We start from the raw sequence: 18,476 nt of genomic DNA, 5'->3' as shown, positions 1-18,476 counted from the left end.
ACATATTCCAATCCCTTGTTCCTTCTGAACTAATATAAAAAGAAGTTATAGATCATTTTTTCAATTAAAACCATCCCTTACAAGGAAGAACTCTGAGAGAACTCTGTGTTTCTGTTGGCACAGCTTAGAAAGTCTTCCTAGGCGCAGCCACTGCTATCCTACTGCAAAAAGAGAGAAAATAAATCAAAAGAAAAAAAAAAAAAAGAAGTGCTGGAATCTTAATTACTACTCAGGTAAGGTAATTGTCAGGTAGAACAGTCTTTAGGGAACTTCTAGCTAAACTGGGTCAGATTTAAGTCTCTAGAACCCGCAGAAGCTTAGCACAGATACAGAAACTCACAGCAAATTGTGAGTACAGAGTACTCCTGTCCACTTACAAAGTCACTTCAGAAACCTCTGGGATCTCTAAGATATAAGATAAATGCATATTACATGGGAAATATTGAAAAGTCTTACACTTAATTTAATCCAGAAAACACAGTAGTGGTCTATGACGATTCTCACTGTGTTCCGGGAGCAGCCACAAGCTGTAGCTAGAGAGGGTACAAAATGTTCACCAGACATTACATTTGTTTTAATCTAAAAAACATCTGTAAAATGTACTTGAGTTTTAAATAATCACTTAACAAGGCAACAAACCAACTACAAACACATAATAAATAAGGCTATTAAAAGGTCACAATTGTAGTAAATTAGTCAGAACTAGAAATGGGACATTAGAAACACTATGTTTTTCCTTATATGCTTAATAACCAGAACAAGAATTAAAAAAGAATCAGTTTATTTCAAAGTCTGCTTCTTATATTGAAGCACATATTAAAGCAACAGTACAATGTTCATAAAATATAAGTGTGATGCTGTAACATTTCTTACATGTCAGAATACTGATATTTGTATGTATACTAAAATAAGAATTTTAAAATTGTACAAATAGATACATTAAAAATGACATAGAAATAGGGCTCCTCCCACTGCAACAAGACAGAGTTTTTATATCTGGCACGTATTAGTTCAAGATGAAAGTATAAGCAAAAAGATTTACAAGAATCAGCAGTAACAAGTTTGATGCTCAAGAGACATAATAATTGTACATTGTACTGTACATACATCATATGGGTTTAAGCTGGCTGAATATTATATATTTCAAGTTTAAAAATGCACTACCATATAGAGTGTCCATAGTTTAAGGCGAAATTACAGCTCAGAACTGTTCTCATTTCTAATTTGTGGAAGCTTCTTTGACATAAAAGACTTAGATGTTCATAATACATAAAAGATTTCCCTTATTTGTAGGTTCGCTTTTCGCATTTTCCTTCATTTAAATATTTTGTATTTCTGAAGTGGGTTTTTCCTTCAGTGAAGCTGGCAGCCAGCTTCAAGATTTGCCTTTTGTAGGAAAAGGTACTTCACAGTATTTACCACTTTGATGTCCTTTTTTATCAAAGGAATCCTTTCTGTCAAACTGAAATGTTTAAATGAGATTTTTCTTGATTTTTAAAAAAATACCTGCTTACATTTCTTCTGGATTCTTCAGAACATCAGACACAGTTCTTAAGGCCAAATCTGAAACTTTATTGTTAAGAATCATCATCGAAAGTGTCTTTGGAGCCATACAAGTCTGCAAGTTTCTTAAATCGAGGTCCCCAATTTTGTAGATAGTCGTAGTCCAAATCAGAATCTGTTGTCGCTGACTCTAAGGAGCTAAGTGAACCAGCCACTGAGCCTCTGCCCTCGTAGCCATAGATCTGGATAGAGTCATAAGGAGGAGCAGTTGGGTCATTATCAGCCTCTTGTATTCTTGTGTTGATGAAATCATCAACGTCAACGCTATTAGGAGCAGGCCGAAGCCCTGGTCTTGGCATGTACTGGTACTCAGGTTTGATGTCTTTCCGAGGAATAAATCCATTGATGCCATCAGGGTTCTGCAAAGTAGCTATGTCAAATGCTTCAGTGTCTTCCTCACCTCCACCTTCATCATCGTAAGTAATTATGTTCTCTCGAACGTCTTCTTCTTCAAAAACGATCAGAGGCTCTTTTTTCTGCCTTTTCAGTGTCACAAACAACACTACAATGACTAGAGGAGAAAAAAAAATTAAGTTAGACAGCAGATCCTATCTCCTAAATAGATTATTGCTTTCACTGAACCCTCAGCTTCTGTGCTGAGGTTCATCCTGGCTTGTTGCTAACACCTGCATTTTTAGCACACCTTGTTAGGTAAAAGGGATGTTTCTACACAGAATTGAACATACTGACCTGAGGCTTTCTGTCTGGGCCATATACCACTGTGCTTACTAATTGCTCATTACTAGAAGACCAATTCAAGGAAAGCATTTGTGAGCCCCTAGTGCTGCTCCAGCACTGTGACACTACCTCTGACCAGCCCAATCACATGAATATATGCTACAAAACCAAGATGAATCTTTACTCTGTCCTGTAAGCCCAAAGCTTAACTCTAATTCCATGTGTCATTTCCATTACTATGGAATTTTTCTTAAGCAACCCCTCCAAATGTATCTGTGTTATTTTGTTCCTTCTTCAAATTTCTATGAAATATCTACACAGGACAAAAGAAAGACTATAAATTACTATGGGCAACTCAAAAATTATTATTTAAATATTTTCAAATCATCAGGAAACACTTTACAGCACTTTCTTAAAAGCACATCTTCTGAGCCATTCTTCTGCCTTCAACACAAGACGGGTTCAAGGGAAATAGCTGACAGGAGCCATTAATCGTGGCTGACCTCAATAAGGAACTTGTCATCCAGGGAAGATCACAAAACTGAAAACTGAATGTCATGACCTCCTTTAAATAGTGTCCCTGATTAACTGATAATAGCCACAAGAGGACATTCTCCAAGCACACCTAGACAAATTCTTTGCTATTGCAGTTATCATAGAATCACAGAATCACAGACTGGTTTGGGTTGGAATGGACCTTAAAGATCATCTTTTTCCATCCCCTGCTATGGGCAGGGACACTTTCCACTAGCCCAGGTTGCTCCAAACCCCATCCAACCTCGCTGGAAACACTTCCAGGGATGGAGCAGCCACAGCTGCTCTGAGCAACCTGTGCCAGTACCTCAGCACCCTCACAGGGAAAATCTTCTGCCATATATCTAATCTAACCCTACTCTGTGTCAGTATGAAGCCATTGTCCCTTGTCCTGTCACTTCAGGCCCTTGGAAATAGCCTCTCTCCATCTTTTGTGCAGACTCCCTTTAGGGACTGGAAGGCCATAATTATGTCACCCCAAAACCTTCTTTTCTCCAGGCAGATTAGCACCCCCTAGAAAAATTAAAGCTAAGAAATTTATCCATCTTGGAGCTGAAAGGCCATGTGAAACTTTAACACAAACAAGCGTCGTAATAAGGAAAGAAGATTTTTTACCTAACAAAATCACAATGCAAGCGAGAATGGCGATCAGAGCCCCCGTGCTCAGCCCCGCGTTGAGGATGTAAGCCTCGGCGTTGCAGGAGAGCAGGGAGCCATTGCTGTCACAGCCACAGACCCGGATGGTGAGGGTGTTGGTGCTGCTCAGTGGGGGCATCCCACCATCACTTATCACAATAGGGAGAAGGTATAAGTCCTGCTTTTGGCGGCTGAATCCTTCACGTCTAACAAGAACACTTGCTGTGTTATCTGTTCAAAGAAGAGAAATAGTCATCATTACTTTTTTCCACAAAGTTGTCCTCTTAGTCAATATTGGATAAATATATCTTGCTGCAATGATTTTCAGATGCTAAAGCATCTTAGAATTGCTCTCAATTTTCAGATGCTTTAGGATTATTTCTACAATAAACCAGGACAAAGTGTCACATTCCCAATGACCCAAGAGCAATTACAGTATTGTATTTAATTCATAGAGTACCACACGCAATTTTCATTCTTTTAGAGTGATGAGGGCAAGACTAGGAACACAGATAATCTCTGTTAGTACCTCCTGTTAGCACCTCACTAACTCTCTGGGAAACTCGTAATATTCAACTACTAGAATGACTGGGCCTTCCTTGTACTGTTTTGCTGTTTGAGCTGCTTTTAGTATCTTTCCAGAATTAGAGTCTTCAGTGGAGGGGAAAAAAACTAATCTCCCTGATGTTCTTGGAGTCCCACCTACAGGCATGGTAGACAGAAATCTGTATCAAAATGGGCTGTGTTAATGAGGCTCCCACCAAAACAAGACCCAACATTTGCTGTGTATTAGGAGATTTGAGCCTTGGTGTTGACCTGTCTCAGTAAGAAACACTACAGTAAGCAGTATTTTATCAGGACTGGTTTTCACCCGAACTCCCACAGTTAGAATTCAGGAAGCTTGATCATACCTGCACAATATGTCTGGACACATTTTGAATTAGATGGATATGAGGAAGAGTTAAATCAGAATCATAGAGTATCCTGAGTTGAAGGGACTCACAAGGATCACTGAGTCCAACTCCTGGTGGTATTTCCATAGTGCTATTCCCTGAGGGGTGTCCTGCCATGGGTCTCCTGGTGCAGGGGACAGATACCAAACTGCCACCTCAACATAGGTCATTTTGGATAGCCCTTCACACTTCCTGGGGCAAAAGCCTTTGGAAGGGAAGTGTGGGAGCTGACGTGCTGGGCTGAGGCAGCCAGTGCTTCCCACTCCCTGCCACGCCGGATAGAGGCTAGGAAACACCACCAGTGCTTCTTTATTGTGCTCCTTGTTTCTCAGTCCAGACTGCACCAAAGTTTATAACAATTGTAAACATCCTGAAGTAAATAAAATGAAACAATCATATCCATTGTTTTCAGACCTTCGAGAATGAGTTTAGCTTGAGGATTTACTTCACACAAGCTTTGCTGCTTGCCATGTTCTTTGTTTTTCACTATATAATGGAAAGGGAAAAAAAAAGAACAGTTCTTTTATCTACTTAGGGAAGGCTATTCACCTCCAGTGGTACCCACTTCACTACTCGCCTCGGGGTACTGCAGAAGATTAATCATTTTCCTCTTGAAGAGTCAGCATAAATTCCAGAATTTAATAATGCAAATCATAAAACCTCTCCTAATGATCTAATCACTGCTGTTTCCATGGAAGTTTGGGAATAAATTATACCCAAAGAGAAGTATTCTTGCCTTACATTAACCACCTTTGCAGGCAGTGCCCCTGATGTAGGACAAGGTCTGAAACTGTCCCCAAATTTGGTGGGCACAGGTCAATTAATGAGATGAGAAGGATGTTTGCACTGCTTATTTGACTCCCTCACTAGCAACTTCTGCAGATCACACCAGGAAGGATGAATATTTTTTTAGGTAGGATCTGTTTGTGACATGCCAAATTAATTGACCCTTAATATCTACCCCTCTCCTGCCAGGCCCAGCATGCCTGATGCCCAGAGTGGCCACGTGGGCATGACACAACTGAGGTCTTTCTGGTGCTGAAGTCTCACAAAAATAACAGCTGGGTAAAAACCAGCTTGTTAACTTCTCCTTTACACCATGGTGATATGTGCTAAGGACAGAGAAGCTGATAAAGATCTGATTGTTTATTAGCTGTGGTTTTTGGAGATGCCCTTCATCTCCTTCAGAGTCCTTCTAATCTCCTAAATGTTTACATCAACATGCAAACTTTGTAGCACAATGTTTTAAAGGACTTTAGTGATCTCAGAATCTGCGGGACAGGAGCCTTCTTGTAGGGCTTTAAACAATTTGGTACAAATAGAAATACAACATCTAATATCATTAACCTATCAACTAACTTGAACTAATATCTATTGACACAGAATAAAACTCCTCTGCAGAGTTCTTTAAAATGCACTTAATAATTCATTTCCTCAATATGAGGAGCAAAATCTGTTCCAATAAATGAAAAATCACAATAGGACAGATTATTCTTGTGGCAAAAAATATGAACATTACTATAGTGGGCTGAGCTACAGCTGCCTTGAGGCAGTATGGAAGGAAACAGAGGCAATACCATATATCAGTATATTTAGTCTGTTGGCTGTGCATTTTTTATTACGTATTTTATTTTTCATGCATTTTGGCAGATTAAATAGTATTCCTAACTAAAAATAAGAAAAGGATGGCAAATTATCCAGTTATTATACAGACTAGCAGTCAGTTACATTACACAAAGGCTGAATTTGATCCAGTGGCTGATTTATCTGTTTTAATGTGAAGTGATTTCTAGTTTAACATAAATTTTTAAACAGAAAAATGCAATCAACACTCCTGGCTAAAGTTTAATAAAGGCCATCATATATCAAGCCTAAAAGGTCATTTTTAAAACTTTTTTTTTCACTGTTTATGTTCACTTCTCACATTTAGAAGAAACATAATATCCATAAGAGGGAAAAAAACCCTTTTACCTATATAAAAGATAACATCTAATCCTAGCTAATATTCTCATTCTTGCTTTTTTAATATTTTCAAGCCTCAGGAGTCTAACCATAATCCAGATAAAATGGCATTTTTTAAACCAACACAAGTTAAATGTCAATACCAGCTTAAAACTATTACTTAACACATATGGGAGTGACTTGACTGACAGCCTTAACCAACACAAGCGAGAAGGAAGAAAACAGCCACCTCAACACCATCCCCAAAAATACACAAGCTCTCATTTTCCCAGCTCTTATTGCCTGGGATATCCAATATCCAAAGGTATTGTAAGTGAAGATTACCTTCACTTTCCATCAAATCTTCACAATTAGAAGTTAAACTGCATTATTTCATGGTGAGCTTTATACTGATCTCCCTGACCTTTGATTTTTGTCTTGTTTCTCTGCTGATCTTATCCAGTTTTTCCTCTACATAAAGGCAAATGTAGCTTAGCTTTTCAGGCTTGTTAACATATATATTGTGCAAGCAGGATTCTAGATTAAAGGAGATGGCTGCAGTGTGAACATGATCACCTGCATCAGAGTGTGAGTGCTGATTCAGCAAGAAACCCAAATGATTTCAGGTCTCCAGCTGTCTAAAATCAGCACCAGGCAGTGCCAATCACTGTGGATAATCCATGGCAAATTCCTCTAACCTTATTGTTCACGTGTTTCAAAATTTCTTGATTAAAAGAATCAATTGAAATGCAATGAAACTGCAAGCCAGAGGACATATTTCTATTTAAAATGTGGATTTTAGGCACCGATTTCCTTGTCATTTCAGGCTTTGTAAAGCAAACTGTGAGGTGGTCACAAGCCCTCCAGCAATGCCAGTGACATGCCAGGCTGTCACACAAGGTTAGGGAGCCCAAGTCCAGGGCATTGCATAGAATCCCAGAATCAGTTCGGTTGGAAGGGACTGCAGTGGAGTATCTGGTCCAGCCTCCCTGCACATGGCTCAGGATTGCATCCAGATGGTTCTTGAATACCTCCAGTGAGGGAGAATCCACGACCTCTTTGGGCAATCTGTTCAGTGCTCAGTGATTGCACAGGAAAATGTTCCTCCTTGTGTTCAGGTGGAACTTCCTGGGCATCAGTTTCTGCCCGTTACCTCAGTTTAGGACTAGCAGGATTCAAAGCAGGAAATCCATTACTAAAAATCTCTCTCTCTGCTGGGAAGTGTCATGAGCCTCTACTGCTCTTTTGAAGCTCTGACTTCAATGGGAGCGAAATTGAACGGAGCTTGGGCAAACACGGTGCTGTTTATTTATGTGGAATAATATAAGGAAACAGTGCAAAAGTAATTCAGTGTTTTATCCCAGCGTGTGCTGAGCCATTATCTCAGGTTTTCTACGGAAGATAGTCTCAGCTGAAGACTTGGTAACACAGTAGGCTATTAATAGGATGTAGAACATGATTATGTTTTTTGGATTACTGCAATATGTGATTACTTTTAGGAGTTGGTAAAAAGAAACTCTATTAAATGATAATTATAGGACTGTATTCACTTTAAAGTTCTGTAATAGGCCCAAACATTGGAGTTTTCATTAACTGTTCTCCACAGTTAATAAAGCCATTTTTCTTTGAAACTAGCAATTCCCTCTGAAAGCAGTGGCATGGTATATCGAATACTCAGACTTACAACTGAAAAACCCCAACTTTGAATGATCATGTATATTATTTGACTTGCAAATGGTAACACATTCTCTCTGAGGGTTTTTTTATATGGAAGCACATAGAATTTTAACTTTTTAACTTTGCTCTACCGTAACTTACTTAAAACCACCCCACAGAAATAGTTAAAGTAACAACATCACTGCACTGAGGATTGTACAAAATGAGGGAAAGAAACGATGGGAATGGATGAATTTCATTACATAATTCACTTCCCAAAAATGAAATTATAGAGGAAATTTCAAACCTTAAATACTGTTTTGTTGAAATAGTCTTTTGCAATATTGTCGGGCACAAACACTTTATTAAACTGACATCCTAATTTTAATTACAAAACATTTTTATCTGGGTTAATTTTGCCAATGAATTTGCTGCATATGGAAATGAACGACTAATGGAATTGGCTGGAATCAGGAACCATAATACCAGTTGCCTGCAGCTGTATCAGAACATCTCAACTCTGACCTACACTTCTCTGTTAGATTATAAAATCAAATCTATTTTCAGTTTGATGTGGTGACCATAAAATACATTTTAAAGCGAAACTTGGCCTCGGGGTCTCAAGCAAAGAATACATTCTTATTTACTTCTCTCTAAAAATACAGCCATGAATTTTTCAAAACTTTTGTTTTACTACTTTAAAGAGAATAAATATATCCCCTGCACTGGCTCCTTTATGAATTGCTTATGTATGTACAAGTGTCAAGCACTAGGCAACAGTATTGCTTTGATCAGTCAACAACACCAGACATTTTGTTTGGGAACTCTGATGATAATTACCCTCTCTTCAGGTGTGGATAGAGATATAAAGTGTGCCATAACAGAAGAGGGTTTACTGAAATCATGTATCTGGATTGTGTTGCCTTTTGTACTTCTGGCACTCTAGAAGAAATCATTTGGATTCATTGTTTAAACCAGTTCAACTGAGTTTTACTTTACAGAAAGGAGCCAAGTTTCCTTCAAACATTAAAGCTTCCTAATCAAAACCAATTCCTTAGAAGCTGAAACAGCTTTTGTCCTGTGCAGGGAAATAAAAAATGAACATTGAATGAGAATAGCCTATTGATTACCGTGAAATAAATTTATTCTTTTTTTTACCCTCTCCTCTGGCTTCCTCTGCCTCTGACAAGTTAGGGGCACTGATGCTATTATGTTAGATGATCAGTTCAGTTTTGACACTCACCTATGTCTGAGGTTTTTTGCCTCCAAATTTCTGACAACTTACCATTAATTTGAATGCAAAGCTCTACTATGTTTCATTAACAGAAAACTGGTAAGGGGATCAGGACACCTATATCCAGGTATGTTTCACAACAGAAATCCCCATCTGTATTTCCTGCAACAGGTTAGCACAGCAGTGACTGGATCCCATTGGGGTCTATCCCATGTCTCTTGTGATCCACAATTTCCAAACCTGGCAAGCAAAGTGAACAAACACAAGCAACCTAACAATTTATGCTGTCTCAGCTAGTTTTAGTTTAGCAAGTCAGGTTTCTCCAAATCGAGATCTGTCAATTGCATTTAGTGAATGTTTGGCAGTGGTTTTTACCCTCTTCCTCAGAGAAAAAATGACTCTGACTTCCTGCAGAGTATTATTATGCAATTTAAAATATGCATTAAGAAAATTAAAGTGAATTAACAAGCATAGGCTATTCCAAGAATATTCCTTCCATTTCAGCTCTATATTCTGCCTTCCTCCCCTAAATCTCTGGGAAACAGACACTCTGCCAAATTAACAACGATGGTGTTGCATGACATTACATTGGCCATTAGTTTTACTTTGTCATTTCTTTGGACTCTAGTATAGAGTGAATCTTCACAAACCTCTGTTGTCTCTGAGTGTAAAATTTGGATTATGAATAATTTCAGGTGGTAAACTGAAGATAAATCTTGGTCCATTGGCCGAGTCATCCTTGTCATCAGCACTAATTGTAATAAATTGCTGTAAGAGAAAAGCACTCTGTAAACAAACAGCTCCTTCTCTGGATTCATCACATACAGATAGTGTTCTGAGACAGCTCTTGAATATAAAGAGTTGTGAAATTGCAGACCCCCCCACTAACTACAAGTGTATGCAATTAGAAACACAGAGCAGGCTCCAAACTAGAACAGGCAATCTTTATTTGCTACTACATTTAACCAACACAGAATTATACTTGTAAAAATAGACACCTTCCATATTCGTATACACAAATCTGTGCTAATGATAGCCCAATAGGCTTAATAAAATGCTGTGAAGAATTCAGCAGCTGAGAAAGTCCTTTTCAAACTGATACACTGAGTGCAAAGGCACAGATCACGTGTAGAGCTGTATTTCTGTCTGATACTAACTCCTCTTCCTCCCAGATTGCCAGGGATAAATCTGTTGGCTAAAGTCTCCAAGCTCGGCACTGGGATTGTTCCCACAAGACAGTGCATCTCCAAACACTGCTCTGGGATTCTTTCCCCCAGATGCTGAGTATTTCTGTGCTATCCAAACCATGCTCCCAACCAGAAAAGCTGCTCCCAACCAGCCCCAGTGTCCGTATGATGGTGGATACTCACAGCCAGCACCAATCATATCCAATGCACGGAGCAGTTCAAAATAACAAAACAGAAAAGTGCCTTTGTGTGTGCTCTGGGCATGTTGGCCAAATTTTCAAACCAAATGTTCATTTACTACCACTCATTGGAGCTGACAGGGCAAAACTGGGCTAATATCCAGCTGAAAGCACTATGGGGTGGGCACAGAGGGAAGGTGAGGAGAGAGGGAAAGTGGGGGCAGAGGGAAGGTGAGGAGAGAGGGAAGGTGGGGGCAGAGGGAAGGTGGGGGCAGAGGGAAGGTGGAGGCAGAGGGAAGGTGGAGGCAGAGGGAAGGTGGAGGCAGAGGGAAGGTGGAGGCAGAGGGAAGGTGGAGGCAGAGGGAAGGTGGAGGCAGAGGGAAGGTGGAGGCAGAGGGAAGGTGGAGGCAGAGGGAAGGTGGAGGCAGAGGGAAGGTGGAGGCAGAGGGAAGGTGGAGGCAGAGGGAAGGTGGAGGCAGAGGGAAGGTGGAGGCAGAGGGAAGGTGGAGGCAGAGGGAAGGTGGAGGCAGAGGGAAGGTGGAGGCAGAGGGAAGGTGGAGGCAGAGGGAAGGTGGAGGCAGAGGGAAGGTGGAGGCAGAGGGAAGGTGGAGGCAGAGGGAAGGTGGAGGCAGAGGGAAGGTGGAGGCAGAGGGAAGGTGGAGGCAGAGGGAAGGTGGAGGCAGAGGGAAGGTGGAGGCAGAGGGAAGGTGGAGGCAGAGGGAAGGTGGAGGCAGAGGGAAGGTGGAGGCAGAGGGAAGGTGGAGGCAGAGGGAAGGTGGAGGCAGAGGGAAGGTGGAGGCAGAGGGAAGGTGGAGGCAGAGGGAAGGTGGAGGCAGAGGGAAGGTGGAGGCAGAGGGAAGGTGGAGGCAGAGGGAAGGTGGAGGCAGAGGGAAGGTGGAGGCAGAGGGAAGGTGGAGGCAGAGGGAAGGTGGAGGCAGAGGGAAGGTGGAGGCAGAGGGAAGGTGGAGGCAGAGGGAAGGTGGAGGCAGAGGGAAGGTGGAGGCAGAGGGAAGGTGGAGGCAGAGGGAAGGTGGAGGCAGAGGGAAGGTGGAGGCAGAGGGAAGGTGGAGGCAGAGGGAAGGTGGAGGCAGAGGGAAGGTGGAGGCAGAGGGAAGGTGGGGGTCATAGCATACCTGATTGCTTCGGGCATTCTCACACACAAATGCCTCATAGGCTGCAGCAAACTTGGGAGCATTGTCATTGACATCAACGACCTTAATTGCAACTGGAACTTTGGCTTCCTGGTGTTGTTTGTCTACAGGAGTAAGCAAAACCCAAGTGAGGCAGAAGCAGGAAAACCCCTGAAAACAAACAAAATCCCAGCTGCATCCAGGGAAAAGTCAAATAGGTTGAAATATTTCTATTGGGATTGATTGCAGTTTATCAAACTGAGACAATTGGAAGTCGACAGAATTTATACAATGGATTGTAAAGTACCTCAGTGAAATACTTACGAACTTCAACTGCAAAGACAGAGATATTATGCCAAGCAATTTCTTCCCTATCCAAAGCTTTTATCGTCTTGATATTGCCATCTTCTGCATTAATAGTAAAATATCTTTCAAGGTCAGTGTGACGATCAATCGAATATCTAAAGATTGAAAATCAGTAATTAGAGAAAAGAAGGACTTAGTAATTTCATGCATCCAAATTTGTTCTGTATCATTATTATGTAATAATCCTAAGTAGTACATTTATTGCTGTCCTTAATATCATTGTCAAAGGGATGATATGTGTACTTTCAAAAGGAGAATCACCTGGTTGGTTTCTACATTTAGAAAAATCATACATCAGGATGTTTGTAATAAGTGAAAATTGATGTCTTTGAAGTCTCTGTATTAAAGCCCTAAAATAGTCTTTATTTTCTTCTCTTATAAAACATGATAAAAATATCTGCTGAGATATTTATGTTTTCTTCTGTTTCATATTAATCATGGGGATCTTTTAAGTCTTCTGATCTTTGCTTTACTCAGAATATTAATTGATCATACTAGTTTATTAAATACTATCCACTATCTGCATTCATACAGCTTTATACAGCTCTGACTTTCGTATCTTCATATTACAAGTCTTTGAAATATTAAGTGTACCCACAAAACAGAGCTTCATAATTTAATTCATACTGAGAACATGACAAATAAAAATAAACTAATAGAAGACTTTTATAATGTAAGAATTCTTGACTTTGAGGGTGCTGAGGCACTGGCACAAGTTGCCCAGAGAAGCTGTGGCTGCTCCATCCCTGCAGGTGTTCCAGGCCAGGTTGGATGGGATTTGGAGCAACCTGGGCTAGTGGGAGGTGACCCTGCCCATGGCAGGGGTTTGGAATAAGATGGGCTTTAAGGCCCCTTCCAACCCAAACCATTCTATGATTCCTGGACTCTCCAACATAACTGCAGAAAGTAGGTGCCTGTATGTGCTTGTCTTTAGCAATTAATGCTTAACAATTGCAACAAAATCTCTAATCTACAGTTTAGACTTCTATATTTTGAAAAAAAAAGCATACTGTGATAACAGCACAGGGTATTTGTGGAAAATATAATTTAGAATAGAGTCTAACACAGATGCCCTTAAGTATATTTTACTTAGACATAGCTATGGTAGAATAGAGGCCTTGAGGAACTGGCAGCTTATGGAACAAAGCATAAAACAATGCTGGATGGTTCACGTTATCAATATTCTCAGTGTATGTAGATCTGTCAAATCATCTTGAAAACTTGCATAACAATTCTGAAAGCTAATGCTTAGAAAGAAACAGAGAGAATGCAGCAAACCTTATAGCACTGTTGGCAGCATCAGGGTCTTTGGCATGTACTTTTCCAACCACAGTACCAGATGCTGCATTTTCTTGTACTTCAAAAATGTAACTTGGCTTCAAAAACACAGGTGGCTCATCAGCATCTTCCACTGCTATTTTCACTGTCACTGTGTCCTTGAATGGCCCATTGCTGATGAACTTGGGGTCAATATGTACATTGGCTGCCTCTACCTTCAGGCTGTAGGACTTTTTGGTTTCATAATCTAGGGTCTGTGAGAAACAAGAAGACAATGCATTCCACAGTTAGGAAAACCAGAGTGTGAATGCAGCAAGCAGTGCCCTAGTGTTCAATGACATAAAACAAATGTGAGCATCTGTCAACAAGCTTGGACTGAAATGTGTGTATTTAAAAACATAAAGACTCAAATGGAAGGAGCTACATTCTATGTATGGAGCAGCATAGGAAGGCACTCAAAACATCAAAACAGAGTTCTTGTTTGCTGTGTCACTGAGGAAATCATCTGTACTGTGAAAATTAACCTTTTCTGCATGCAGCCTTCCAGGTAGCACAAAAGGGCAATGGATAGGAAAGGGCATCCCACAAAAGGCCAGGCTTGGTCTATCCCAAGCTGGCAAACATTCCACATAGATGTGGCTTGAATTGCTACTGGGTGCCCCGTGAAATAGGACATAGACAAGTTAAATTATTTAAGTAGTGGGGAAAATATGAAGATGTTTTGCACTGCTTTTAATTCTGTAGTTCTTTCCATCCATAGAACTCATAATACTTTCCAAAGGGGAGGTGAAATAATTCCCCATGAGGTAAGTCTTTTTGGGAGCCTGATCAAAGTCACAGCATATCTGCACTGCCATTGGCATGAAGTGGCTGCAGTGTAGAAGTACAGGTAGCCTCAAAATGCTCATGCAGGTGCCACCCACAATTGACAAAGTGTGTTATAACTGTGGACCGAGGGGTGTGACAGCTTGCCCATGCTTTAAAATACACAAGAAATCCACACCACCTTTAGAACTTATGCAAGAATTGAATCAAAGCAGTTTTGAGTGGGGGAGACCTCTGGGTCCCTTCCTGAGGAATTGTCCCAATGTGCAGGGCAGGGCTAACAAGGAAGTTAAGTGGCCCAGGCCTTCTCCTTTGAGCTCTGAATATCTCCATGAGAGATAATGGGTATAAAGCTATACATAAATATATAAATAGTTGTAGAGATACAAAGGGCAAAATAATAATGCTTAAATAATGAATAAGATTCATGATTTATAATTTGCAATTGGAAATGAATTGAATAAGGCTTTCAAAGCTCCCACTGACAGCTTGGATAGGAAATCTCAGTATTTCTGCTGCTTTTTGCATAGCCTGTGACTCCTTCAGAACACTCTTGTGGACAATGCACAGCTGAAGAATTCAAACTAGAGGGCATGAGGCTTTTCAGACTGAACATAAAGCAACAGTGAATGTCTGCTACTTGTCAGCACTAGGCAAAACTTCATTAACAATGAAGCTGATGGCATCATATTTTACCGTGACTTTTTATTATGAATTCATTTAGTTTGTGCAATTAGTCCACTGTACAGTATTTATGTAACTCTTCTTGGTTATTTTCTTCCATTCCAATTCAGCTACTGGGGAAATGGAATATTAAGAGTTAATCACACCTTTGGAAATTAATTCTGTGAAATTGCATTTACTAATATTTTAGTTTAGGTTCTAATCCATTATTACCAAATATTCTGTCAGCAACAAAGAATACTACACATTAGGAGGTACTACTCACCTTCTTAAGCTTTACAACTCCTTCCTGAGTCTCATAATCTGTTGTGATTTCAAACATATCCATGCCATCTCCATCGATGATACTGTAAGCTACCAAGCCATTTTCCCCAATGTCAGGATCTTTGGCCTTCACTCTTCCTACTTCTTCTCCTGGGACAGCTGCTTCAGACACTGACATCTGGTACACACCTGGGGGAGGAAGAAACAGCCATTTGCCTTAAGTATGCAGTCTGCTCTCCAGTCGCATATTTACTCATTGAACTTGGAAGTTCCAAATAAACACAGTCATTTTTTACGTTTCCAAGCCCCCTGAAGGGATGTTGTGTTATGTTCTAAAGAGCTCTGAGAATCAAGTCATCTGTAAAATCTTAAAACACATGGCTAATCTATATAACATGACCTCTTCCTGGAGGTTTTACACACTGTACCTCTCTGTTCAGGGTGGGCTTCAAAGGAAGGCCAGTCATTCAGAATGCAGCATTTGTTGTGACATCAAGGTCATCATTTATATCAGAAATGCTATCAGGAAAATGGAAGGAAAAGTCTCTTTTTATATGACTCATGGTATGACCTTCAGCTCTGGAGAGCCCAGAATCATTTCTGCCCATTCATTCAGGAGCTATAAATCATACACAATGAATTGGATAAGGCCTCTCTGCTGTGCTGGCTAAAGACTAAATCTGCTGCTTTCTCTGGCTTTAATTTGGAGTGTGAATTCATAGTTACAATGATGTCAACATTTAGCACCACAGAGGACACATACCAATGTGCATAGGATTCCACATCAAACAAAATACAGCTTTCCCACAACAAACTCCAATAGGAAAACCATCCCCAAACATCCCACAGATGTGTTGCCATACAGGTGTTTCCCTGGGTATTCAGGAACACCAGAGGAGAGCAATAGTGTTCCAGGATAAATCTCTCCCCAACAGTTGTCCTTTAGTCAGTATTGATTCCAGGACCTTCCCAACCCCCTCCAGAGGTCAGATAACATAACCTGATCCTAAATGTATAAATCTCTGTCAGCATTTTCTGCCACCTCATCAGCACTAAATAAATTGGGCAGGGGAAAAAAAGCCCCAAACATGGGAAAATAAAATAATCTAATTTATTCCCCTCCATAATTGCTCTTTTTTGCTACATGAGCACCCTAGGAACATCAGGAGACTTACACCAGGCAGGGACTTGGCTCATTACCCATAAAAACAACTGGCACATGTCATTGAAATAGGTCATTAACTCCAGTCACAAAGATCCCAGAATTTAAGCACATAACTCATTAATGGCTTGAACAATGAACATTAGGGGGAAAAAGGGAAAAAAGAATTAAAAAAAAAAGAATTAAAAAAAAAGAATTTAATCACTTGGGTTTTTTTATATAGACACCTAAAATTCTGGGTTTCTTTTACAAAGCATTCCCAATCCAGGTTTTTTAAGTTGGGAGTGAATGATTAAGTAGAGCAACTGCTATTTGGCATTTCTGATATTTTTAATGTTCTTCCAAAACACTCAGTAAAGTGCCTTGAATTTGGAGAGAAAATCCACTGTTTGATGGAGCTAACAGAATACCTTACACTGGGGCCCCAGGTGATGATCTGGAGTGAAAAGGCATGTTTCTAATGTATGTAAACCCTGACATGTTTAGGATTTAATACTTTCCTATTAGAATGGTAGAAAATGTTGACATGGATTTTTACATTTAGGGACTTGACTATGTTGTTTAAGCTCTTGCATGAGAGTCCAGGAAGATGCAACATAGGAAGAAGAGCTGTCAGAGAGATGAGATGGTCATGCCCAGGGTGTATCAGTGTCATAACTGTTGCTCAGAGGAGAAACAGTGTGGGCTGGGCTGGTGTCTACACTGCACTCCTAAAAAAAGCCTCCAGCCATGCAGAGATGAGATGCAGAACAGATGTGTGGGTCCATTAATGCACTTCCACCCAGCTGTGAAGACTGAATCTGTTAATGTCAGCCCTGATTAATTTTATATGTGAAAAATAAATAGCACAGGTATAAAATAATGACTTAAAATTGCAATTGTACTAAATTTAGTTTGTTTTGCCATGGTAAATGGAAGTCTTGAGGAGTATCCAGTCTTTTATCCTTACGGACATTCACCATTCACCAGGAGTGTTTAAAGAAGTACCGGGTGATGCATCAATACTTAAAATGTAAGGCTATGTGAAATAAAAAATGATGCTTACTCCCCTGCAGGCCTGTCAAAGGCCTGAAAGGGCATCATCAGGAGCTGCTAACAGATTGTGCAACATTTTCATCAAGGGGCAAGAAAGGTAAGAGGCTCCAAGGCTGTGAAATACAGCTGTAAGAACATAAAGTGGATCTACTTTCCTTTGTCCACCTAAAGTGGATTTGTTCACTGAAAATGAACTAGCATAGCCATGCTTGCAAATAGCTGTGAACTTGGAGCAGTGAAAGGCACGACATGGGGCCACTTCCAGACTCCTTTCAAATGCTGCAGCCCTAAGTGGGGAGCTTTCTGCTGCATACACACTGACTGCTGTATCCTGCAGCTCCCCCAGCACAGAAGGATCTGTTCCTACAAAATACCTGCAGGGATTTTTGTTTGAACCTCCTCTTATTTCTCTGTAATGATTTCTCGAAGTTCCTGTGGTCTGAGCAGAGTAATAAACACCACTTACTTTTTTAAGGTGTCCATGCTATAATTATGAAAGTGGAAAGGAAACAAACCAGTTTATCCCAGCACTGTTGCAGGGCAGGTACACATTCCAGTATTTTGGACTGAAGTGGTTTAACACACAAAATATCCCTCAAGAAATGAGGCTTCTTCCTTCATTAACAGAGAAGTCCAGACTATGTCTCTCTGTTCATATAATATATAACAATGTCCAGTAGTTTCAAAACTTAAGTGTCAGGTTAATTTGTAACCCTTAAAAACTGTCTCCCTTTGCAAAACAAAGCAATCCAGACACTGAAGCTCCATATGTGAATAGCAGAAGATGTGTAACCAAGAATTTATTCTCATGTGCTGTAATAATCCAGCAGGTACTGTTTATTCAAGCTCTGAGTATGGCTGATACTATACAAACACAGGGACTAGCAGTAAGGGTGAGTAAGGATTTTGTTGTTACTTACTCTGTGGGAACTTTGGTGGGTTGTCATTGACATCTGTGAGTGTAATTGTCACTTTGGTTGTCCCTGAGAGGCCTCCCATGTGTCCTCCCATGTCTTTTGCCTGTATTACCACGTGATACTCCTCCTTAGCTTCTCTGTCCATGTTGGGAAGGGCAGTTCGGATAATTCCTACAAACACAAAGCAAGTTTGGCACATACACATTTTCACATCAGGAAAAACTGGATGGTGCATAAAATACAGCAATATTTGC

At 40.3% G+C, this 18,476-nt stretch overlaps 1 protein-coding gene across 1 annotated transcript in view; it reads right to left on the bottom strand.

Moving 5' to 3' along the window:
• Positions 1-226: 226 nt before the first annotated feature.
• Positions 227-18,476, bottom strand: part of CDH11 (cadherin 11, type 2, OB-cadherin (osteoblast)) — a 22,168-nt gene continuing 3,918 nt past the window's right edge. Inside the window, exons 4-11 of the mRNA XM_009071304.1 lie at positions 18,226-18,393; positions 15,110-15,297; positions 13,336-13,589; positions 12,016-12,152; positions 11,695-11,816; positions 9,846-9,963; positions 3,391-3,642; positions 227-2,074 (exon numbers count right to left, since the gene is read on the bottom strand). Of these exons, the coding sequence (XP_009069552.1) occupies positions 1,578-2,074; positions 3,391-3,642; positions 9,846-9,963; positions 11,695-11,816; positions 12,016-12,152; positions 13,336-13,589; positions 15,110-15,297; positions 18,226-18,393 (1,736 nt within the window). The 3' untranslated portion in view covers positions 227-1,577. The remainder of the gene's footprint in view (positions 2,075-3,390; positions 3,643-9,845; positions 9,964-11,694; positions 11,817-12,015; positions 12,153-13,335; positions 13,590-15,109; positions 15,298-18,225; positions 18,394-18,476) is intronic.

Source organism: Acanthisitta chloris, unplaced genomic scaffold, assembly GCF_000695815.1.
Source record: "Acanthisitta chloris isolate BGI_N310 unplaced genomic scaffold, ASM69581v1 scaffold8573, whole genome shotgun sequence".
In the NCBI taxonomy this organism is placed as follows: domain Eukaryota; kingdom Metazoa; phylum Chordata; class Aves; order Passeriformes; family Acanthisittidae; genus Acanthisitta; species Acanthisitta chloris.
The sequence above is the reverse complement of the archived record's forward strand: the minus strand, read 5'-3'. Positions and strand labels throughout refer to the sequence as shown.